The sequence below is a fragment of the Syngnathus acus genome, chromosome 3 (assembly GCF_901709675.1).
Source record: "Syngnathus acus chromosome 3, fSynAcu1.2, whole genome shotgun sequence".
NCBI classification, from domain to species: Eukaryota; Metazoa; Chordata; class Actinopteri; order Syngnathiformes; family Syngnathidae; genus Syngnathus; species Syngnathus acus.
Genome location: NC_051089.1, coordinates 14685649 through 14710481, shown reverse-complemented (window position 1 = coordinate 14710481; position 24833 = coordinate 14685649). Strand labels below are relative to the sequence as shown.

The 24833-nt window shown below is 40.3% G+C and overlaps 3 protein-coding genes across 4 annotated transcripts; 1 reads left to right on the top strand and 2 right to left on the bottom strand.

Annotated features, from left to right (window-relative positions):
• Positions 1-132: 132 nt before the first annotated feature.
• LOC119120233 (nucleobindin-2-like) lies at positions 133-6183 on the bottom strand. Its single transcript, XM_037246944.1, has 13 exons — positions 6068-6183; positions 5500-5637; positions 4989-5096; positions 4415-4547; positions 4235-4338; positions 3083-3268; positions 2854-2944; positions 2686-2744; positions 2526-2618; positions 2324-2413; positions 2068-2238; positions 1555-1615; positions 133-1486 (listed from the first exon to the last, which is right to left on the bottom strand). The coding sequence occupies exons 1-13, from the start codon at positions 6173-6175 to the stop codon at positions 1269-1271; spliced, it is 1560 nt and encodes a 519-aa protein (XP_037102839.1). The 5' UTR covers positions 6176-6183; the 3' UTR covers positions 133-1268.
• Positions 6184-7080: 897 nt separating this feature from the next.
• On the bottom strand, positions 7081-14295 carry LOC119120234 (EGF-like repeat and discoidin I-like domain-containing protein 3). 2 transcript variants are annotated; one of them, XM_037246945.1, is made up of 10 exons: positions 14107-14295; positions 11920-12045; positions 11720-11851; positions 10037-10150; positions 9628-9809; positions 9390-9545; positions 9180-9324; positions 8307-8509; positions 8077-8232; positions 7081-7838 (listed from the first exon to the last, which is right to left on the bottom strand). In XM_037246945.1, exons 1-10 carry the CDS (start codon positions 14180-14182, stop codon positions 7695-7697), a joined length of 1434 nt encoding a protein of 477 aa, XP_037102840.1. In that variant the 5' UTR covers positions 14183-14295; the 3' UTR covers positions 7081-7694. The 2 variants fall into 2 exon arrangements, with proteins under 2 accessions (XP_037102840.1, XP_037102841.1); XM_037246946.1 differs by having other exon boundaries at positions 8307-8491.
• Positions 14296-14788: 493 nt separating this feature from the next.
• On the top strand, positions 14789-24745 carry LOC119120536 (monoacylglycerol lipase ABHD2). Its single transcript, XM_037247508.1, has 11 exons — positions 14789-14965; positions 15859-15941; positions 16527-16742; positions 18248-18423; positions 18745-18912; positions 18995-19178; positions 19680-19772; positions 19971-20072; positions 20162-20231; positions 20308-20392; positions 22943-24745. Exons 3-11 carry the CDS (start codon positions 16534-16536, stop codon positions 23149-23151), a joined length of 1296 nt encoding a protein of 431 aa, XP_037103403.1. The 5' UTR covers positions 14789-14965; positions 15859-15941; positions 16527-16533; the 3' UTR covers positions 23152-24745.
• The last annotated feature ends 88 nt before the right edge of the window (positions 24746-24833 follow it).

Genomic DNA, 24833 nt, shown 5'->3' with positions numbered 1-24833 from the left:
CATTATGGTTGTGTAGTTTTGCAAAAATGAAAACTTAATTCAGTTGGCTAGTTAAAACAATAGATAATAAAAAAAATCTGTGACAGTATTACAGTGACGTGCGGTGAGGTTCATGACTGGGGAGGCACTGAGTGAATGGATGTATTAATTTTATTGTCTTGAAATGAGGCATACAGTAGCAAACACTTGACAATTAAATCCAGCAGCAAGCAATAACAGAACCACGTGAACCTATTGTGCAAACCTTTTATGCAGAATTTTCACAAAGAAAACTTCTTGGCACAAAGAAATAATAGCTTGGGAGTATGTTTGTATGTTAAAAAAACTAAGAAAATATTCCATTTTGCAGATGCAAAGAAGAGATGAACACAAAACAACATTGCACGGCATGTCAAGTGACATCACATCTGACCTAAAATTTCAATCCTTCAAATTACGTCACTTCATGTACAACATATCACATAAATGAGCTGAATGCAGAGTTTGTGCATTACAGCAAGTATGCCTCTCCTTTTTTGCCCTTTTTCAAATTCAGTAGTTAAAGGTCAGATGCAACTAAAACACCAAATGCCCAAATTTTGCTGTTCAATTAAAAAAACGTTTTTAGCAATAGCTGTCCAATAAGTTAAAAATGATCAATTATGATCAAATAAATGTCATATACAGTTATGTATACGATTACAAAAAATGGCCTTAAAATGTCAACAACCTCCAACTCCTACACTAACACCAATCAAATGATTGGGTGTTACCAAAGGAGGAAGTTCTGTGCCAAATTAACTTTATTCCAGTCTTGGCAGCTCAGTGCTCAAATTTTAACAGATAATGATTGCCTAGATTAGGTTAACAAAAATGAAGGTAACCAATTAAAAGAATGGCAATAATGTGTGGCAATTGTGATAAGTGGTGAACAAACAGCATACTATCTGTGTTCTTAATGGTAATTCATGTTTACCCCAAAAAAAATTCAGAAAAAAAAAAAATCTATTCAAAATTTCACATCATAGTACTCTGGTGGTCTGTCTAAAGTGACTTTTTCCACAGGCCTTGAAAAATAATGTCCCTTAGCTGTCGTTATGTTGACAAAATGCTCCTGAAAATCCATAATGTGATTCGCAAGTCGGGCACCAAATACTAGCATTGTTCATCTTGTGTGCTTCATCGTCCTGACCCCTGAGTGTGTTCAAAAGCACCAATCAGTCATCATGGTGGAAAAGGCCAGACACTCTTAGATTGGACGAGGTTGCAGAAGTCCAGTGTTGAAGGCCCTATGGATAGTGGTTCTCAACCTGTGGACTTCCTTGGTGGCCCGGCGGCAGATCCTGGTGTGGTTGCTCGCCCACCTGCTGATTCTGGTGTTGACTTGGGTCCTGAGCCGCATCTTGATGAACCTGCTCCGCAGGCTGATGCTCTTGGACGAGGGCCACCCGGTCGTGTTGCTGTTGATCGTCAACTGCATGCATCTCCGGTAAGGCATTTCCTTCGACTGCGGCGAAGATGCCGAATCAGCATTGTCAGACAGCCTATGCTAAGAAATAATGAACGCAAACCTACCATGGACCTCCGGAGGGGGTTCTAGTTTTTCAGCCTTGAGTCGTTCCATATGATCAACTGCCTGGTGAAAACAATCGCAATGCACATTTGCTAAGTACATTTATTTCAATAGTTTGCCTCAAAAGTTCAAACTACAAAGAAATACTTTTCAGAAGACCAAATTTTGATATTAAAAGTCATTTCAAGAGTTGCTTATATAACGTTCAAATTTGTTGAGCTGGTGAATTTCGGGTTTTCGAAATTCTAAGAAATAAAATCAAATATGTCTGTGTTGTGAGTTTCACTTTTTGAAATGAACATACAAGATAGCTTTAGTCCAAAAATATTTCATATGTTTGTCGACTCACAAGCCAATTTGCCCAATCAGAAGCCTGATTTGACCCAAATAAAACCGCAGCTAACCGAGTTGACCTCGGGAAGCAGCTTAGTTATTTCCAATGGCCGCTGTGGAGCTTTTCTTTCAATAACAGAAGCGTATCAACAATTTAGTGAATTAAACCTTGGTGCCCTTACCTGTTGCAACTCTACTTTCTGCGCGTTCAGCTGCTCCTGTTGCCGCTCCAGCTCATCTCTCTGCTTCTGAAGGTCAACAGACTTCTGGTGGAGCTCCTGCTCTTGTCGAGCGAGGTGCTCCTCAAAGTCCCTCATCTCCTCATCCGTGTAGGCCTGGTTCTGCTCCAAAGTCTACAAGCACCAAATGAACCCAGCAAACATTTTCCAGTTCTTGAATTATTTGCAAAGACCATGCTTGTTGTGCGTTTTGTCTTACCTCCCAGCTATCTGGCTCCAAGAATTCTTTTTTATTTGTAGCAGTCATGAACTCGTCTAAAGACACCAGCCTGTCTTTGTTTGAATCCACCTGTGGGTGTTTAGTAACGTGTTTAGTTTCCTAATGTTTGAGTTACTTTATTCAGCGTCACGCAAGAAACAAACAAGCTGACCAGAGGTACAAAACGACAGTTGCACTATACCTCATTCATAACGTGTTCCCTCATGCGTAACCTCTCCTCCTCCATTTCCACCATATCGTCCTCTTCATTAGTGGGATCGTAGAGTTTTTCCAACTGAAACGTCAGCGAGCAACAGTCAAGGACTATTTAGTCCAAAACAAAACAAACAAAAAATTCCTACCTCCTTGGTGAACAGCGACTCCAGTTCCTGTTCATCAAAGAAGCCATCGCCGTTGGTGTCTGCATCAGGCAGAGGAAGTCAAAGATGAGATGCCCCAAGTGTGTGTTTGTGTGCGTCTGTGTGTTTTATTGAACGGAGTGAACCTGTCACAGGGAAAGAATGACTTACCGTGCAAATTGAAGAAAGTTTTGGGATCAAAATCTTCCGGGTCTAAGCCATCTGTATCTTCCCACACTTCCTTGAGTTGATTCTGGCTACCCTACAAAAGTAACATCTCATTTCAACATTTTCAATATAATCTACAAATGATGCTAAATTTTGATGATTATTTTTCTCCCCTACACAGACAGACTCACAAAACATTATACCTGAACCAAACATAACGAGCCAGACTTACCGGGTGGTTGACTTTGGGGTGATCAGCATGTTTTTTCCTCAGCTCCTCATAGTGCTCCTCCTCTCGCTTTCGTTCGTCGTCATCCAGCGTCTTCAAGTGTTCCTGTCTGTCGTGCTCCTTCATCATTTCATAACGCTTGAACTCCTCGTGCCTCTCTTTGTCAAAGTTCTCCAGATCGTTTGTGGCCTTGATATAGAAACGACATGGCAAAATTGTTCAATTAGTCCAGTAATAGTGCACAAGAGATTTCTTTGAACACTGACTTAGCAAGGGCCAAAGCATTTTGGTCTTTTTTTTTTTAATACTGTAACTTTCGGACTATAAGTCGCGTTTTTTTTCATAGTTTGGGTGGGGGGGCGACTTATACTCAGGAGCGACTTATATATGTTTTTTTCACAAATTTTTACTTGATCATTAACACATCACTTACTTACAAGTATAGTTGACCACTTTACATGTTATTTTTAGTATAGTTGATCACTTCACATGCTTTGATATCTTTATCTTGAACATATTCAAAACGTGAAAAATAGAGAGAAAAAATCAAATAAAGTAATTAACACTTTAAAGCGCCATATCCTCTGGACATGTCCTCTGTCACCAGGATGACATAAAGGACGAGAAATTTGATCAATGGATTTAATGATTTGGAGTGACACAGATGGTTTTATAAACATGTTATTTATGTAATAGTTTTTTTTAAATAACAGAATGTTACGTCAGGCCCGTTCTCAGCTCCTTGTTTGTGTTTGTCACGTTAGCATACCGTATCGTTTAGCCTGTTGTTGCTCGTTCATGTCTGTTCTTGGTGTTGGATTTTGTCGAATAAATTGCCCCCCAAATTGCGATTTATACTCCGGAGCGACTTATATATGGTTTTTTTCACATGTTTGGGCATTTTATGGCTGGTGCGACTTATACTCCGGAGCGACTTATAGTCCGGAAATTACGGTAATAATAAATTAATTTTTTTTAAATGGATAATTTGTCTTTTTTTTAATACCTAAATTAGCTAATTGAGTCAACCTGTCAGTTTCCAAGCATTGCTATCCAAAGATATTCCTCACAGTGTGACCACAAATCATTCACAAAGCAGCGTCTTACAATTTAGGGAGCAAGCATGCAAACATTTTTGCCGGGCGCCCAACTTACCGATTTTATTAGGCGATCCAGGTCGTCCACTTCGAATGTGTGTGGGTTCATGTGGTTCAAGTATTCAAACTGTTTCAGGAGAGCCTGGTGGTCCACTGCGATATCTATTGAAATGACACGTGTACAGTTACAGCATTTTATAGAACATAAACGTGTTTTATTACCCCACACTTAACGTACCGTTTCCACCTTCAAGATCATGCCGAGCCTTGATGAGGGTCCTGAGTCGACTAACCTCCTGCCTCTTCAACTCGTCCAGTTTGGTTCGAACGTGGTGGCTGACAAAGTCCAGCTCTTTGGCGAGTTTACCTTGCTGGAGGTAAACATTATTCAATGTAAGGGTTGTAGCAAAAACAGCCCAAACACAAAAACACCATGACTTCTCTCTTTTTTTTTATTTCAAGTTTTTCTTCTGCCTTTCATACAGGATGAGAAAAAATAGGGGTCAGAAAGAGGGCTTGAACTGCAGCTTTCAGAGTTCAATTCTGACACTGTAGCGTCAGAGTGACCTCTAATTTCTTTTGAGCATGCATAGGAAATTCTGAAATCTGTTTTCCTCAAGCCACATCATACACACAAGCACACGCACACACAGTTGAATGAATTCTGACACTGTAGCGTCAGAGTGACATCTCATTTCTTTTGAGCTTGCATATGAAATTCTGAAATCTGTTTTCCTCATGCGATATAATACACCCCCCACACACACACACTTCTAGATGAAGATATAAGAACAGAGTTAAGAGGGCTTTACCTTGATATCTTCCATGTCTGTATTGTGGAGTTTTTCTCTGAAATGTTCATCTTTTTCTAGGAAATCGATGACTTCTCTGAGGTAACGGTCATAGTGGAGCCCAGTGTCCTTTCCCAGAAGAAACAATCAAAGGTTAAAAAAAGATATATTTTGTGATTATACAGTGTAATTATGGCACACAATACACCGATGAATACGAACGTACACTACTGGACACAAAGTTGCATTTGATGTTTAAATACACAATGATTCATCATATTTAGTTTTAAACGTTGGTATTACCAAAAACTTTAACTCAGGGTGACAAATAAGTTTAAGTGTGTCTTACGTGTGTCTTACGTGTGTGTGTGTGTGTGTTCAAACTGTTATTTATTTAAATGGTCTATCTCAGAGTTTGACATCTTCATTCAAATCATTCTATAGAGCACTGAGCGGTTTATTCAACAAAGGATTTAATATATGCCTTTCCTTACATTGACATTTCACAAACATAAGACAACTGTAAGCTTACCACACTAGCAGGAGCATCTTCAATTTTCACCTCTGGCTCCGTCATTTTGGTCTTGTCCTTACTGATGGGAACAGCCTCTAAAGTGAGCAGCTGGACCAGCATCAGAACCAGAATCCAGCTGACACGACTCCACCACATCTTGACATTGGAGACATAAGAAGTTTGAACAAAAACTCATATATATGAGTAATGGCAACGTGGCCTGTGGTTTTTGTCATTTCATCATACCTTGTCTGATGAAATCCAAAGGGAACTGTTGATATGAGCCTTAGCACTACCACTGACAGTTTTTAAGAGTTTTAAAAACAATTAATATCAAACCTTTAGGACGACCTAGAATGGCATTGTGGCCTATGTTTTTTGTTATTTCATCACACCTTGTCTGATGAAATCCAAAAGCTACTGTTAATATAAGCCTTAGCACTGCCACTGACAGTTTTAGCTACTGAACCCCCATGCAACTACAAATTATATCATATTCCTATCTCATTCTGTTAGTGTCTACAATAAAGTCACGGTTTAACATGCATAACAAAAGCGAATAAATCTGTCTTTATTGTATACTCACGTTACTTTGGGTGTAAAACATTGTTTGCTTTAATAATCGCCTCCACTGCCGGAGCTCTGTCGGCAAGTGGCTTGTTAGTCCGCTCATGGGAGGTGCAAGTCGTAGCATTTCTTTCTCATTGGTCAATCCGCACGTCTGTCAAAGTAACTGGAAGTTTGGTTGCATCGAATAGTACGTGGCGAGGTGGCGATAGTTGTTCATCATGAATCGACACTGCGCATGTGCATGGCGAGATCGGGTCCTGACGTAAAACAAACGATCGGTTACGTCGGAATGAATGAATGACAAACTCGACAATTTATTTTCTGAGCTGTATTTGCATGTTGTTGGTTTTCTTCTGTTTTTGGCTTTGCAAATCATAACATGTTTTCACCTGAATAACCGTTGAAAAAATGTTTTAAAAAATATTAATAATATAATTTCAGACAAGTGTAAAATAATATCAGGACATCTGCAAATATCCGTGCCGTATACATTTTATAATTGTACTACTAAAAATAGCTCGCTAACGCCATAATTGGCAGTTGAATGTCATGTGACAATGTTTAATGTTTCAGGCTTTATAAAGCCTACTACTATAGTAATTGGCAGTTTTTGCACTTCTTTTTTCTAAACGTAATAATAATGATCCAGTAATGATGTGGATGTGTTGAAGCAAGTAATAAATAACACGTGTTAACATTTTTTTTTGTTGAATTTTTATTGAATGATCCAAGAAAGCATTGTGTGCGTGCGTGTTTGCGTTTCTAGACCATGATAACTTGCAGATTTTCTCAAAAATCAAGGCCACCGCTTGTTGCTATAGAAACTCAGATGCGGTGTGTATATATATATATATAGAGAGAGAGAGAGAGAGAGAGAGAGAGAGAGAGAGAGAGAGAGAGAGAGAGAGAGAGAGCGAGCGAGCGAGCGAGCGAGAGAGAGAGAGAGAGAGAGAGAGAGAGAGAGAGAGAGAGAGAGAGAGAGAGAGAGAGATACAATATACAATACTAAATGCACGACAAGAAACAAGATTGAATAGTCATTATTAATCAATGACCTTTATTGTAGTTCAAGAATAAATTTTCAAAAACGTTTCATCCTTACTTTTCTACACATTTTGTGCTGTGAAATTGTTGCATCCAAATATTTTTTTTCCAAAGCATGAATAAGAAATACATCTGAAATATGTAAACAAAAAGTACTATATCTACAGGAATCACAGCGGACCAAAAGCCGCATCGTACTAACCACGCTTCGTCATGCTACTTTGTGCTCCACTTGTGCAATAAAAGTTGTCCTTGAGAATGATGTTTTGCTTGTTACAACACGTGTGTGTTCTTAAACTCAACAGCAGCAGAATTAGCATGGAGGCTTGTACATGTCAAAGTCAGTGGATTAATTGTAAGATTTTAACATAATACAATTTAGAGTGTAGATACACCGTAGAAATATGCAAAGTCAAAGCATTAAAAACATACACACGCACACAAAAACACACACACACAAAGAATGTGAACGTTTCAGCTATTCCGCCAAGATGATCTTCCTCCAGAGCGTTATACAGTGCCATGTAAACTTTGTCAGAGGAGCAGCTGATCAAATGAAATATACTGTAGTGATACCTCTGAGAAAGAAAGTTGAATTTCTAGTCATCGCAGCCCAGCAGCTCCATGCGTAGGGTGATGCGCTCGTGCCACTCCCAGGGAACCACTCGGACAAATCGGGCATAGAACGGTGGCTCAAATACGTTCTTCATATGACTGTTGTTGTCAATATTACCTTGGAAAAGCTGTGAGGAAGAGGAATGAATGAATTATTAGTGACACAAAAAATCGGTTTTGAATTCATTCTGTTCTATTTTGTGGGAACAAATTGAGGACAGCTCTTTTATGATGCAGCATGACTGAGTCTAATTGCACAAAGCAAGGTCCGTACATACATACTCGTTGAAGAACCTGAGAGCCCCATTCTCCCAATTCTAAAATATATTAAAAACTAAGAGAAATGATGGAATGGATATAACTGACCTTATCGCTGTCTGTGTTAATGTCCTTCACCAGACTCCAAGACTCCCCATCATTACTGTAAGCCACTTTAAACACAGACACAAATTGCACCACCCCAAAGTCCTTGGCGCCCTGAGTGATGATGCCCGTCAGGCGCTTTGTCTTCTCAAGATCCACCTAAGGAAGAAACATCAACAATGAATCCTTTTGAAAATTCAAAAAAGTCATTATCCCACGGCATCATATGTCACCTGGATCCACTCTGATCGGTTGTTTTGGGAAGGAGACCACGCATTCGTCTTCCCTTGCTTATCCAGACGGGCAAACTGAGGCAGCCAAGTGAAGGAATCGATGCCCCACGTGCGGAAGGAGCTGGAGGCTGAAAGTTGGCTATCTGAGATCAGCCGAGACTTCATTCCCATTGGCTCGGAGCACCCTGTTGTGTTTGAAGAAACTGTGAATAAAGAAGCAGACAGAAGGGAGGAATGGAAAAACCAAGAGAGGAAAAGCAGAACAGATGAATAAATAAACCCACAGAAGAGATTAATCAATATCCTCCACCAGGAAATTATGTATAAAGATAAAAATGAGAATGATTCCCTTTCCAAAGCCAAAGTGGACACAAAGGAAGAAGGCAGAAAGAATAATGGTGTGCGTGCAAGGAAGCGCGCACAGTGCTACATAACACCATGTGACTGCAAATATTTTCACTCATATTGTCACATTAAAAACATTCCTCTTCAATTATAAAATTGGCTTTTTCCTTGGGTTTGTTGTTTTGCAAGATTGGTATGTGGATGATATGATAAACAGTGTGACTTCTCAACCGACTTGTTTGCTTGTAATGAACACAATTCCAGGACGACTGAAGCATCAATCATTTATTCCAGCACTACATTTAACGATAACTTAGCATTAGCGTGCTTTCTCCGGAAAAATATTACTCGTTTACTTTTTATGTTAAAGATATTTATCAGAGGTGTCGCTTATTTGCTGCAACAGAGGCAATGTTTTGAGACTTTGAGAGAAGCGGCTGTTGTTTAGCTAAAAAGCTAGCCAGTCACCTGCTGCTTATTATTCACCAGCAGAATTCAGATGCAACGAGATGTTTTTGCTGTGTTTACCGTTGAGTTCGCATCCCACCAACTCCATGCGCAGCGTGCACGCCTTTCGGCAAACCACAGGAATTATACGGATGTACTGGGCCACGATGGGTGGGTCAAAAAGATTGGTCTTTGTGCTGTCGTTATCTGTGTTGCCCACCAAAACCTGCAATACAATGTTGTATCACAATACGTATGAACTGTACATGTAGCACTAAGCTAAGGTCGAACCTTGTCTCTCCGCTGTCCATCCATTCTGTATGTGGTATAAGACTTTCCATCGAAGCTGCTGGACACCTTGAAGGCCTTTATGTATTCTGCTGTGCCCATGCGACTGGCACCTTGCGTTATTATTCCTGTTAGACGCATCTTCTTCTGCAGGTCAATCTGGCGTCGAGAAGTGCTGAGGTGTTATGACTCTTTTCACTTTGCTACTGTATCACTGAGGCTGAATGACAACTTCTCTCACCTCGATCCAAGGATTCTTGTCATGGGCAGCTGATGTCCAGGCATTGGCGATACCTTGATTGTTGAGGCGGGCCATCTCTGGGCCCCAGCGCTGAAGACCCAGAATACCATAGTGCACAGAAGAAGCTGAAATCTGGGACTCTGTGATTGCTCCTCCCTCCATTCCCAGTAGAGAAATACAACCTGAGACGTAAAAAACACCAGTTGTACAGAGTGGCCTGTGTCAGGGGGTCAGGCTCACTATGTTCCCAGAGCACAGGACCCAGAATCTGAGGTTGGACTTTCCAACAGAGCCTCTTACATGAAACTCATTAGAATATACAGTACATATATAAATATATAATACTTAAAGAATGAATACGATAAATTGATGACAATGAACGGGCCGATATTTTACAAAGCGCACGTACGTAAATGGCACTGCTTCCCAACATAAGGTGACGGGCACTGACACGAGTAATCGCCTTCGAGATCTCTGCATAGGCCTCCGTTCTTACAAGGTCGGTTGGCGCAGTCATTCACATCTGCAAATAAAGACGTGATTATTTTCAAAGCACAGAACGCAAAATGTACTTTTGACCATGATAGTCTCATCTTCTATTAGAGTACATATATGGCCACATACAATTTCTGTTTCTTCGTATATTTTTTTATCATGGAGCCAGCTAAGACGCTCTAGAGCGTGTCTAGGTTCAGAAATAAATAAATAAACCTCTGCCGAATCAAATATGGCCGAATAGCATTTTTTTTTTTTCAGATTCTACACTGATTCATTACTTATTACCCGAGCCTTTGACCATTTCACATCTGTGATTCCCAAATATATAAAACTTGCAAACAGGTTCTTTTTTTCAAGGAAAGTTTTCACCCTTTTTTTAAAGAGTTGATGTCAACTAGCATTTACATATTACTGAGAAAGGTGTCCTTAGGAATGGCTTCATGTTTAGCAATATTTTGTTGTGATTCACTGATAGTAAAAAAATGATCCAATTAACTAGTGCAAGTGTCTAAGTAACTTAATTTTGTTGACTACAATCAGTGTAAATGCAACAACTCTGCAGAACAATGGCAAGCACTGTGTTGTGCTACCTTGCATCACATGGCCTAAAAGACTCTGCTCAAGCAGACGACTGGTTGACGTAATGCCACATGGATCTGTGCAATTCTTGCTCCACTAAGAGGATTGGTCAAAACTTAGAAACAAATGCCAGTATTGCAAAATAGGCTGACTGATTTGCTCTTAATCTAGCACTGCAGCACGTGTACCAAACTAAACATTGAAAAACAACATAGAGACAATTATACAGTATATATAACATTAACTCTAAATAGCTTTAAAAAAATAAAACACATATTTGCCAGAACTGCAGTTTTATTACCAGATAACAGTTTAAGCTATAACTAAAGCTCCCTGACTATAACTATACACCGTAAACCACAAGACGGTTTCTGCCAATGACATCTGATACAGAAATAGAAGCGGTACAGGAAGCAGACTGCACAAACACCACAATTGGTGTTCAGCCTGCGGACTACGGGGAGGAGCTTTTCCTCCAAAACAAGTATTTCTTTGGTAATATCATCAAGGTGTGAGTTCAAACTTTCTTTGACGCTACATATCCGACCTTTTCACCTTCCACTTTTTTATATACAAGCAATTTACAGTCATTGAACCACAAATGAGCCAGGAAAAAAACATTTTGACCTTCTAATCATTTTAAACAACCCTGCAATGACTGCAAGCTCTCTTGGTCATTATGTTAAGAGGATTTTGAAGGGATTCAATAAAATAATTGAGTTTTTTTTTTTTTTTGTCAAGTTTAAGTCTGTGAGAACCGGTGTGGGTGGCATCTGCATGCTAAGAGACTTGGAGAGGTTTTCACTTACTTAATTAGCCAAACAGAAAGACCACAAAACTCTGTGAAAGGGTTTCTTTCATGAGACCACTGCAGGGGCTACACATCCTATCTAACAGCACTGACCTCAATCACGTATTCAGTCTTTGCTATTAGCGTTCGTGTGATAGTGCCGCATTTTTCATCAGAGTGTCAAAAGTGATTGTTCAGGCCTCGATAACGTTTGAAGCAACTTACTGGTTTGGCAATGAGCACCCTCGAAGCCTGCCCTGCAGTTGCAGATGTACTCGGTGAAAACGTCTCCCCTTCTGGTAGGAGTGATTACCTGGCAAGACGCGTCATTCTTACAGGGGTTGGGACTGCAAGGTCCTGAGTCAAACAAGGGGGATAATGTTCATACAAATGTTTGTCGTCAAATGATGGTTTGTTTGGCCTACCCGTCTCTGTAAGGTTGCATGTGTCGCCGGCAAATCCGTCTGCACAGATGCAGATGAAGGGTTCATCTCCTACCCCTGTCACGCACGTTCCTCCATTATGGCAATTATTCACGTCACAGTAGTCACCTAGGAGATTATAAAAAAGCAGCAATATTGAAATGGATAATAATTACATGCCAATCAATTTCAACCTCATTTGAACGTCCCATCTGTAAATGTCACTCGACTTTACTTTTACTTTTTTCCTTTCCTAACCCACTTACTGGGTATCTGTGGATTTTGAGCGCATTAGATTCCCAAAGTAGGGTTAATAATTTTGACCCAGCAGATTGCGAGGGATATTTGGTGCAAAAACTGTGCTGAACACATGCTCTGGCGACTACTGACAGGCGACATTGGCATTTGTTTTTTCTTTATAGAATAGGTTAGTAATAAAATGATGCTGATTATCATTTCAAAATGTTTCAATGTTGAGTTAAATCCTTGACCCAATATGCAAACCCAACATTGGGTCGGTGGTCCCTTTTGGACCCAACGCTGGTTTGGCTATTTCGCTCACTTTGGGTTACTTTTGACCTAGCAGTTTTTTGTTGTGATGATACTGTCGTCTCAATATGTTTACAGGTTTAAGCAACAATTCACCTGAACATTCTCTGCAATTTGCAAAATAATTTAGAAAAATGCAGGACATCAACAGATTTTGCAGTAAACAAAAAAAACATAACAAATGATAACTTTATATATCTCAAGTGGATGAATACTCTGAATGGGCTCACAACATTCAAAATGAAGAATCAGATGGAAAAGAAAACATTTGAAGATGTTCATCGTGTTATTTTGGTAGTGAATATAAAGTCCTAGGAAAGTGAGTCATACTTCTTGGACGGACGGCTCCACCAAATCAGGCAGAAAAGCTCAGTGGGAGTGGCAGGGCACGGATTGTGAGTCATAATCTGAAAACGCTATTCGAGGTTGTTATTTACTCCCTCAGCAGAATCTGGCATCTTAGGTGAATGAGTTTGACATCAATTTGTATCGTGAACTGATCAAATTCATTGCTCCAGTACAAAGAGCTCAAGCCTGGGACTTGCATTTTGCCACCTTAGATGGGACACGTGCTGACCCAGCCACCTTTCAAACTGTGGCTTAATGACCGTTATGTCACGTTCTATTCTATGACTGTCTATGACAACAGCACAAAAACACACCACATAATCAAGTGACTATCACCTTTCCTTTTTTTTGCACCTTGTTAAATTCAAAATTGGGAACAATGTTACAACTGTGTATCGGATTTTTATTTCACAACAAAGCGGAGTACTATTTTAGGCATTGACAACAAAAACGTGTCTGAGTGTGGCTGGGATTAAGAGATTGTAGGATTAGCCAAGTGTTTGAGAAGCATACAGAATGAGCAGGGAGCGAGCAGTTATACAACATGACAGCGCACTGGCAAATTTACTGCTCAATATTTGCTGCCAATGACCTGACTGGCAGGTGATTTGTCAGTGCAACAGGTGCTGGATGTCTACGTGACGTCATAACGGTGGACTAGCACCAGACAATGGCACTCTGCACAGCCCAGACATGTTAGGTTACTATTTTGGGCAAACGAAGTGTGCAGGTGCAGGAAGTTGGCAGGACATTCCCAGGTTGATCTCAGGTTAGGTGAGCAGACAACTGCTTTATGTTAATTCCAGACACGAGCACATATGGCGCTATTTGTCCTCACCATCTGTAGCACTGCACATGCAAGGATGTCCACTGATACAAATGAAAACATGTTGTAAATAACCATAAATGACCTTATTTGTTTCTAGACAACGTTTCCATTAGGGAATAGAATAATTCTGTAACAATGTAATATTGTCAGAGAAAAACAAATAAGTGGAAATGCATTTCCTGTAAACAAGTTAAGCTCGTAAACAACTGAGAAGTGTGCACGATCATATTCAAATTTCATACTTTCAAAATCCTACTGTCAACATTGACTCAAAGGATACAAGTCATAAAGAAATGGCCAATGAAGTGGTTTCATTATTTTTTTTAAAAATGACATTACAAGAAACTTATGTTGCGTGGTTCAGATAGTTTATTTTGTAAATGGCACATTTAATCAATGCAACACTTTGGATTTACAGTCGTCAGCAAAGGCCATTTCATGTAAAGCGAGACAAATAAACTTACCTATAACCGACGACAGGCAAAGAAGAAGTGTAATCGCTGTCAAGTTGACTCCTCTTGCATTTTTGGAAGATGTCATATTGATTTATTCTTTATTGAACTAGAGTTGTTCAGAATGGAGCTGAAATTCGCGTTGTAGCCGCATTCAAGTGCACTGTGAAAATCGGAATCCTGTGGCAGCCAACGGACGAAAAACCAAATGTAGTGACGTCATTGTGTGGGCGGAAACCTTTCCCCCTGTGGACTGAAGAGGATTTGGGTGCAGTCCTACCAAGTACTCGGGTCTGATTTATCATTCAAAAATCGCTGAATGTACTTTTTAAATATATTGGTATGATCGACACTATGTGTCCCGCAAAATGTCACATGAATAGTTCGCAGATCGGAATAAATATATTGCCAAGACGGTCTTCAAAAGTAATATTCAGTATTTGGTACCACCTCAAACCAAATTACCTACACGTTTCATATGTCATAGTTATATTCAGTCAGAAAAATTACAATGTTGACAAGATGAGACGCTTAGAAATGCAATATTTTGCCAAACTCTGTCGCCCTCAGGCGGGCACTCTTTGTAACAAACTCATCTCAATATTCAATATACAGAAAATGGGTGGTCCCGATCAGTGTGTTGTGACGTCACTATGTGCTCAACCAATGACAGGGCCCATATGCAAATTGGAGAATCTTCTCGGAAGCGGAATCGAGCTGTCAGTGTGGTGGCTACAGTACCAGTACCTGGTGTGCTTTGCATGGGTTACTTCCAATGCGACGGCATTACACAACAGACAGTTATGACTTAACACGAGCCCAATAACAAACGTTTTGAGGCAGTCAGCGGCGGATTCTTTCTTCGACTGTGGTAAGTAACGCCATGCTAAAAGATGCTGCTGCGACTGGTGCTCTTGTCTTCCTTTGCTCTACGTAGTGTATTTAACGTACGAGCCCAAGGTTTAACCTGACGATCCTGCAAAAAAATGAAATAAAATTCATGGAGACACTGAGTCAAACACAAACTGAATCGATCAGCGTGGCCTGAATAAAAAAAAAAACGAGTTTATTTTTATTTTTAATTTTTTTTTACACCAGCATTGTGGAGCCAATGTAATGTGAATGGTGGGTTGCTGGTATTTAAAACGACCACCAGACATATATGAACTTTGATTTTGTTTTTTATTTGAGGTTTTCGATCGCAAGTGTTTTCTTTTCGCCTTTTCCATCATGCAATATGCCACCAGTGTGTGTCCTTGTGGCAGCCTGCAAGTCGTGACAAAGAACGCTAGCAGAGGCAACATTAGCAGACTCCCCTGTCAAATCACAACGTTCATTTACTGACCCAAGTGTTGTCAAAAAAAGAAATCAATTAATCGCGGCTATTCTGACATATGTCCACGACTTGTGATCCAGTGTGAGAATGCGGAAACTGGACGATCTTATTAATCGTGGGTGGGGATTCAGACGCTACAACTTGTGTTAACGTGTTCTCCGTCTGGAAAATAACTATCTGGTCACATATTTGAAGTGTTCCTAAGTCATAATTGCTGAAGCTCTCACTAAAGGTGAAAATGAAGGCGTCACTAAATTGCTTGTTGTAATACCATCATTTGCAGTCTACTAACTAGCGCTGAGATTCAGACTCAAAAAGAATTGATGGTACTGAGTGAACAATTCACACGAGGCAATGTAATGTTGGTAACAGTCTTTTTTTTTGCTGACCATGTTTTATTTCTAATGTATTGTTTATTCTGCTCATAGGTCTGACCACATCACTGTGACTTCACTCATCACAATTTCCCAGTTTTGGGAATCATTGTTTATTGTAGTCACGCTGAAAACAAGTAAGTCATCTTTAAAGGAGTACAGAAAAGACAGATGGGGGGGGATAAAAAATATGTTTAGTATTTAGTGATTTTTTTATTGCACAAGACGTTTTGTTGCAGGCAATGAAATATATTTAAAAACAACTTCTCAGAATGTACACAACAAAGTTATTGAGTATAAAAAATGGATACGTAAGTTAGTTGACAAACAATTCACAAAACTATTTGCATAGCATTATAAAGTCTAAAAAACACAAGCCTACTGTATATGTTTCTGTAATTCATTGCTTAAGCTTGTATCCTTCCCATTTAGTGTGCTGTACTGGTAATGATGTAAACAGGGTCATGAAAACAAATTGTGGCATAAGACTTTGGCGCAATGCTGTGTGAATTTATGCAATGTACTTGAATATGATCATGACAAATATGTGGCTTTCCTGTGCTCTGTGCAGTTTACCGTAATGTCATTATCCAAGTAACAATTGATCATGATCGTCTATATTATTCTAATCATTAATTTTTCCCCCAAAATCCCTAGCATCCCTTGCATATTTTTATTTTTTATACTGTATGTTGTTTATCAATTTTTATTTTTTATTCCAGAGCAATCATGAGCACGCATGAATCGGATGTGCACACCATCGCTCCGGAGCTTCCGGCGATGTTTGATGGCATGAAATTGGCAGCGGTGGCGACGGTCCTCTACGTCATTGTGCGCTGCCTCAACCTTAAGAGTCCCACCGCACCCCCAGACCTCACCTATCAAGACACACCCCTCAACCACTTCCTGCTCAAGTCCTGTTCTCAGCTGACCAAAGAGTGAGTTTTTTATCATTCATGCTGTTGCCATGGAAATGTAGATGCTGGCTTGCCATTTGGTACTGTGGCGAATGTAGCACTCAGTCTAGTGACGATCCCATCTGTCGTCAGTGTTCCTTTGTGTGCCGTACATCTGTCAGGCTTTGTCGTGGAACATGAAACAACAGGGCCCTATGGTAGAATTCATTGAACAAATGCAGAAAATGCATTTTCTTGTCAGCTTCACAGCCTGTACAGTATTTGTAAAAAATAAATAAAAATACCTGAACTTTTGAGAGCCAACATTCTCCTCTTCTATTGTTCCAGAGGAAACTTTAGATCTTTAGCGGGACTCCTTAGAGTTAACTCTTAAGAGTTAACCACAGGGGTCTGCTTATGTAACCAGTTCATCTGGACCCCTTTGCCTTTCACTCAGCTGCATGTTCAGAAGAGTCATTTTAACATGTGAGTGGATAGGATAGCTGTTGTTCACCCTAATCTAATCTGTTTTATGATTGCGTTTTTACGAAGTCATGGATATTTGTTACCCACAATGGCACATTTTGTGCAAGCGGTATATTACACTGGGAGCTCTGAAGAGCTGGGAAGTTATCAGAACCAACTACATCGTGACTGTTTGGTTGTGTTTGGGAATGTGCACACCACTGGGACTGCTGCGTGATCAATAAAATATCAAGTGCGCCTTGGTGCTATGTGACTGTTTAGCTATTTGTAATATGAAGCTTTTTGAAATGAGAATCACAAGGCCACTCCAAACAGGCGTCTGACTACTCATCCACATTACAACAAAGAGATGATCCGCCTCGGATTAAAACTGCTGTGCGCCTTCCAGAAACGTGCTGTCAAGAGCCGCTTCTGCTTACAACAAACGGCAGAGGCGATCACGTTACCAAATTGAAGCTGCTCCCTGTGCTCTTATGTAAGTGTGTATTTTCAAGGTGCGGTAAATGTTGGAGCCAGAGATGAGAAAACACAGGGACAAGGTTAAAGTACTTGTGTAACGTGACGTCACGATGAACTGTATACACAGTCTGCTTGAAGCTATGCAGAGCATGTAATCACTGTGTCGCTACGGTTTTCATTGTAATCTAAAAAACAGGACTAATATTTTTGTGCTGATCATTGTGTTTTGGAACCAGCCAGCAAGCTTTGTAAACAAATATGGTATGACATAATATGATAGTAAACTCACCGTTTTGGTGATCTCGAGCTATGATAATGTTATCTGCGTCATGTGCAGCAATCTCAGCAGCCTATTTCATAACTAAAGACATGAGCTGTGACAACAATGTCAAACATTGATGGCCCCTCATTACCTCATTGTGTAATCTTCCAAAAAAGCAACTGTATGATGACCCAAACATTTTCCATTGGCATAAACCACCAATGCAAATCAGTATCCTTTGTTTACTGTTACTTATAATGCGGCCTCATGCTCCTATCTAGAGCCATGAAAACAAATTTTCTTTTGAAAGGAAGTTGTTGATGAAACTGTTGCTACACAGGTATATTCCACCATTACTATGGGGCAAGAGCGGTCACCTCCAGACGGCCTTATACGGCAAACTAGGTCGGGTGAGCGCACCTCATCCCAGTGGCATCAGGAAGTACTTGCCCATGTCGGATGGGGCCACTGCGACCTTTGACCTCTTTGAACCAGTGGGGGACCATCGAACAGGAGGTAATGCAATTGGATTGTGAAGGGTCGTTTGTATAGCTTTTAGCAAAGCTAAATGGCTAAACATTGCCACATTAAAATTGTCATGACTAAAACTGAAAGCAAACAAATGCAACGTTGACATTTTGAAATGATCGTAATGTTTTATTTATACATAAAAAATGTGCTATTTTTCCAGAAGTGGGTTGACTTTTTTGCTTTAGCTCGAGAGAAACAGTGTAATCCTTTGGACCCCCTCCCCTTGACTTGTTTTGATCTGCTTTAAAGCAGTAAAATAATCCATAATCTCTGATTCGTGAAATATCTCTCTGCCTGTTTGACCAGATGACATCACCATGGTGATCTGCCCCGGCATCGGTAACCACAGTGAGAAGCATTACATTCGAACCTTTGTGGATTATGCCCAGAAGGACGGCTACCGCTGTGCTGTGCTAAACCACCTTGGAGCTCTACCCAACATCGAGCTCACGTCGCCACGCATGTTTACATATGGTAAATCCTGATAATGGAACTACCGAAATGCATTCTGTTCTGCCCAGGAATCTTGTATTAATCAATAAAATTATCCTCATAGGGTGCACATGGGAGTTTGCCGCCATGGTTGGCTACATTAAGCGGATGTATCCTCAAACCCAGTTGATAGTGGTGGGCTTCAGTCTGGGTGGAAACATTGTCTGCAAGTTCCTAGGTGAGAACATGTCCAACCAGGAGCGAGTGCTGTGCTGTGTCAGCGTCTGTCAAGGTTACAGTGCTCTTAGGTTGGTGGATGTCTCATTGCTTAATCTGAATCATTCTATGATAACACATTGGTCTTATTTGTTTATTAAGTGTAATTCCATTATATCTATCTGGTGTATGCTCCTCCTGACTTTCTTATCACGTACTGCAACTGGCACATAGATGACGTAAAGCAGAAGGGTTGAAGGGTTGCACAGAAACTGGCATATTCATAAATGCTTTCGATATTTACACACCGGTAGGAGATTATGGGAGCAAAGCGAAGTGCATGCATTTGTTAACAGCTCCTAGTAAGAAACAGGAAAGACTGCTAGTTCTTTCCATATGTAAAGCTACATTCACAACTCTTTGTCTGTTCATAAATAATTTGCATTTCATTCTTAGTTTCGCCCACTGAGCTTTTTGTTAATGTCTGACGCAGACCTCGGCATGACTCTTTGTCCAATGGATTACATATGACATTGCGTTGTTAGCGCTCACTCAGCATTCCGAAACTGACTTCCTGTCTGTTTGTCTCTCAGGGCCCAGGAAACATTCCTACAGTGGGATCAATTCAGGCGCTTTTATAATTTTCTCATGGCTGACAACATGAAGAAAATAATCCTTTCACACAGGTAACGCTTGTGGAGAAGAGCCTTAATTAGATTTGAATAAAAAAATAATTTAGCAATCCATCAGGCATAAGTTATGTTTGACTCTTACGACAAATAAAGGTAAATTGTTCAGAAAAAGATAGAAAATGTAAGAACTGTTTTGTATTCATATATTCCCTAACTTGTCTAATGTAACCCTAACTTTTTTGCATGGTCCAGGCACAGTCTATTTGGGGGAAACTCGGTTAAAATGGTGCCTGGAGATCTTGGTCGGCTATATACAGCAACATCCCTCATGCAGATCGACGACAACATCATGAGGCACGTTAAAGTTGCCACTTCTGATCTTCAAACAACACAAATTTCAATCTCTTACCATGAATCTATCGTACTATTATGTCTTTCAACAGGAAATTTCATGGCCACAGCTCTCTCAAAGAGTATTATGAGAAGGAAAGCTGCGTCCATTATATTCACAATGTAAGACACGGCCATTCATATAACGCTTGTTGACATTGTTTCTGTGGTGTTAACCTTATGAATTGTCTTCTTGTAGGTAAATGTCCCACTGCTGCTTGTGAACGCTGCAGACGATCCTCTGGTTCATGACTCTCTGCTCAAAATCCCCCGCACATTAGCAGGTAAGCAACAATTTGCCATGACAACCACCTCAGTGGCGCAACACTACGATTCCACATATTATTGTCGGATTAGTTCCATTTGGGCTTATTTAGAACCACAAACCTCAATAGAACAATAGAGCAAAGACCAGCCCGGTGTGGTCCGCATACAAAATCTCAAAATTGTATTTTTGTGGCCGAAGCCTTCAATTTAAAGGCAGTTTGCAGATGCTTCTTGCTAAGATGACACATCTTGAGGGAGTTGTCAGGAAGCATGTCATCCTGCTAGATGACATGACAGACAATGATAGATTACTCACTATGTTAGAGATATTTGAGACTGGTAAGAAAAAAAATCTATGGCCAAATTGTGGCAGTAATAGGGCTGCAGTATGAGTTATAATTTGCCAACTTTTTCATTCTAATCCAAAGTGTCTTGCAACTATGTCAATAGGCTTCTAGAAGTCTAAGTATGTTGGGAACTGAAGCACTACCAAAATAGTTAGGTTAAAAGGGTAAAAAAAAAAAAGGGTCTGTTTACACGGAACACCCACATACACTTAAATTGCATGAAAATAATGTTAACACTTGACTGTGACATTGATACATAAATGCATACATAATACAGAGAGACAGTTTTATTTTATTCTGAGGCTTTATTCAATCATTTTGTTTTCTCTTCACACTGCTGTAATTCATATCATGTTAGATCAAATTATAATAAATGAGCCATTTGACTGCAAAAAATCCAAAGTGTATCAGATGAACCGTGCAATGTGGGTTCTCTCCCTCTTAATACTCTGCCATATACAAACCCAGAGGCTATTTGGGAAAAGAAAAGGCTTTGTGTAACTGACTTTCAGTCATGTGTCTTTTAAGTAACACCATGACCAGCTGTTGGTTTTAAAATATAATGCAGTCATACTGGGAAAAGGCATGACAGACATCTACTGCACATGCTGCTACTCTTGTGCGCCAAACTTGAACACAGAGTACACCCATGCAACCACTATTACAACTATTGTTATTATTTTAGTGTTAAATCTTGAGCGTTCCATCATTCTGGGCCTGGTGAAATGATGTCGAAGGGTGTGGACCAGCACTCAAGGCAGCTTCCATGCATGATGCACACAGTTAAAAGCCCTGTGGGGTCAAAATCACAACTGAACTGAATCAGTGTCTCCCACTAACCTAGATAAAAGATACAAAATAAAGAGATCCAGGCCAATCCTTAATAGCCGAGCACGCCGTTCCGCTCGGGCACAGCTGCAGCACCCTATGCAAGTTCACGTGACCATCGGATGAAGATGAATCATTTATCGCCTTCGGGGAAGGTGTCCTAGTTTTGACCATTATCTTTTTGTAATAAGTCAGACATTCTGACAATGTCCAATTTATTCCACAATCACCTCATATTGGAGTTAGCCATCGTGGAGCAACACTGAGGAAAGCTCACTTAGCTACTGTACCTATTGCAAGCTTTTGAGTAGCATTCACCAAATTCAAACTTATTAAGACGCATATGTACCCATGCTCACCTAAAAATGTCTCTGCAAGACCCCCAAACAAACAAACGCACACACACACTCACACACAGGAAGAAATTCGACAGCCTCAACCTCTTGTCCATTAAAAGAAAATCCCACAGAAACACTCCGCCGTATTGTAAAATTGTTTCCCCTGAACAATAAATGTTGTTATAGCTGCAAAAGGAGGAACAACGACATAGTTTCCTTCATTTTCATCTCAGCAATTTTTTGTGTGCTTGTATTTATTTAATGAGACTTTTTCCACTGCATTGAACCTGTCATATTTTTGGCGACAGAAAGCCGCGCTCAAGCAGTGACGAAGTGGTTTAGAAAATGGATGAATAGAGTAGTTGGCAATTTTCAAGAAAGTGGTGGCAGTTGCTTGCCGGAGTAACTCCAATTTGGTCGGGGAAAATACATTGTAGCATAATCTCGGCTGAAACAACCAAATTTATTGCAGGTTGACTCTCACTGAGTGGCAAAGGCTTGCGAGGGTGTCTGCATCAAATTGTTAAAAATGTCCTCAACTTTATTCCGTTTTGTAAATGTCTTTTATATTCCCATAACTTTGATAATTCCAACAGATTTGAAAATTCACAGAATTTTCCTACCCTAATTGTGAGATTGTCTAATGTTGTATTAATGACTGAAGGGGTGCCTCATTTATGGTCCTGACGTCCGCCGTCTTCCGACTGACAAATTGTATTCTCCCCCTCCGTAGCGATGAAACAGTGTTGCAAACCAAGGACCCCCGTGTCTAAGTTGACAACCGGGCCAACTGTACTGACAAATCTGAGACTAGTTTGCCCATTTAATATGAGCTCTATTCTGAGTTGCTATGTCTTTGTCTGACTGTAATCTTTTTTTCTGCTTTATCGTACTCTAATTGAAGTCCATGTGGTTGTCTGGCAAGGTGATATGGAACCATGGAGTCATGCTTTTATCTGTATAAGCCGTCATTAGTGTCATATTCCAGGCGACTTTCTGTTCTTCGTGTTCAGAGTCCAAAGGTCTGATGACTGTCCGCTTTGTCACTCCCTAGAGAAGAAGCCCAATGTCATCTTTGCCTTGACGCTACACGGTGGCCACCTGGGTTTCTTCAAAGGTGCCGTGCTCTTCCCCAAACCCCTCACCTGGATGGACAAAGTGATTGTGGGCTACGCCAACGCCATATGCCAGTGGCAGAAGCAGAAAGCGCCGTGCCAAAGTGACCCCCTGAGTGAGAGTTCGTGCACAAAGGAAAAAGCCTAAAAAAAATTCTCCACGTCCTTTTCGCACTCCCTGACCACATAAGACTCCACTGTTCGACACTTAGGAGACATGTGGAAGTGCTCCCTCCCTCCTCGGCCTTCTTCTTTGGTGCTGCACCTGCCACACGTCCCCTTGCCTTCAGCACAGGAACAACAATCTGCTTCTGTAAAGTTCAGAGCAGGAAACACATTGTTTTACGACATGTGCTCAGCGGTGACCTTTGATAATGAAGGCATTGACCAAATATGAGTCAAAGTAGTGTGGCCATTACGGATCACTGCTCATCACCGCCATTATAGCCTCATGATGTCTGCTTGATGCAGCATCAGTCATAAATATAGCAAGACTGGGAACCATGTGTAACACGATCATCACGTAGGCCCGATTCAAGAAAATTAGCAGTTAACAAAAACAAGTAATATTTTGGTAGGGTTTCTGTTCCACCCCCCCTCTTACTGTGTGCATGACACTTGAAGAGGAAGAAAGCACATTTGCTCGTGAGGAGGGATCAAGCCCAAAGGGATCAATCCATGCACATTCCCGCAGTCACTTTCTATTACACTGATTCTTTGCACTTTATAGCTCCTCCCATCCCTTCAAGTTTTTCTTTTGCTCTCTGCTAGTGAGAGGACAACGTTGGGCGTATGTGTGAGATCATTCAGATGTCCTCCGTGTGCGTTGCCTCTTGTTGGTGTCCCCGCAATCTATTTCCACAGCTGCAGCTCGAGTGGAGACGCTGACCCACTGCCAATGCTCAGTGGCCAGAGCCAAGGCCTTGTTCGCTGTACCGTTAAAGGGACGGCTCGGCATTGGCAAGCACACTTGCTAGCTTGGCTCGAATAATCTCAGTTGACTCGTTGAAATGCCAAGTCACTAAATGATAAACCAAATGGTTATTTTTGTGCACTGTTTGAACAATACTGGTGATTGTGATGTGTTATCAGCCAGTGAACAGTGCACATTTGAGTGACAGATACTTAGATGTAAGGTGAAGGAAGATGTTTTTTTTTTATGGTGTTCAGTGCTTGAGTGCAGCTACTTGAACAAAAAAAAAAAATGCAGTAAATTGCTCAAATGCAAATTATTAAAACATGAATTATTAGAGATCTAATTGCAACATTAATACTTTTGACTCAAAGGCAACATAACTCCAATTACTCTTATATAAACATGATGATGAGATAGTTTAGTTTACTTGAAGAAAAAAAAAAAAAAAAGCCGTAACAACTGTGTAGGTCCAGCACCAATTTCATGTAAAATCTGGTTTTCGCCCTCACGTGAGTATTTTGTAATTTTTTCTTACATTGTCAAAAAAAAAAAAAAAAGTAGAACGTATAACATAGACAATTCCTTTGTCACGAAAGTGAGGAATAATGTATTACTCCCAAGTACACCCTGTTTCTTGGTATAGGGCTGATGATAGTGTCCAGCTTCTTCTACTAGTTCCATTTCTCAGTCTGGCAAAAATATGATACCCCTGTTGCTTTCCTTTCAAAATTTCTTTCTCTCCTTTGCAGTTCATTTTCATTCAAATGTGACCATTGGTACAAAATCTAATTTCCTGAATTTAGTTGTAAGATTAAACTAAAAAAAACTACATTAAATATAACCATGGCCAATAATGGAGAGGTTTCTCATTGCCAGGAGCCTTTCTATAAAAATCACTGATACTGTCAGGGACG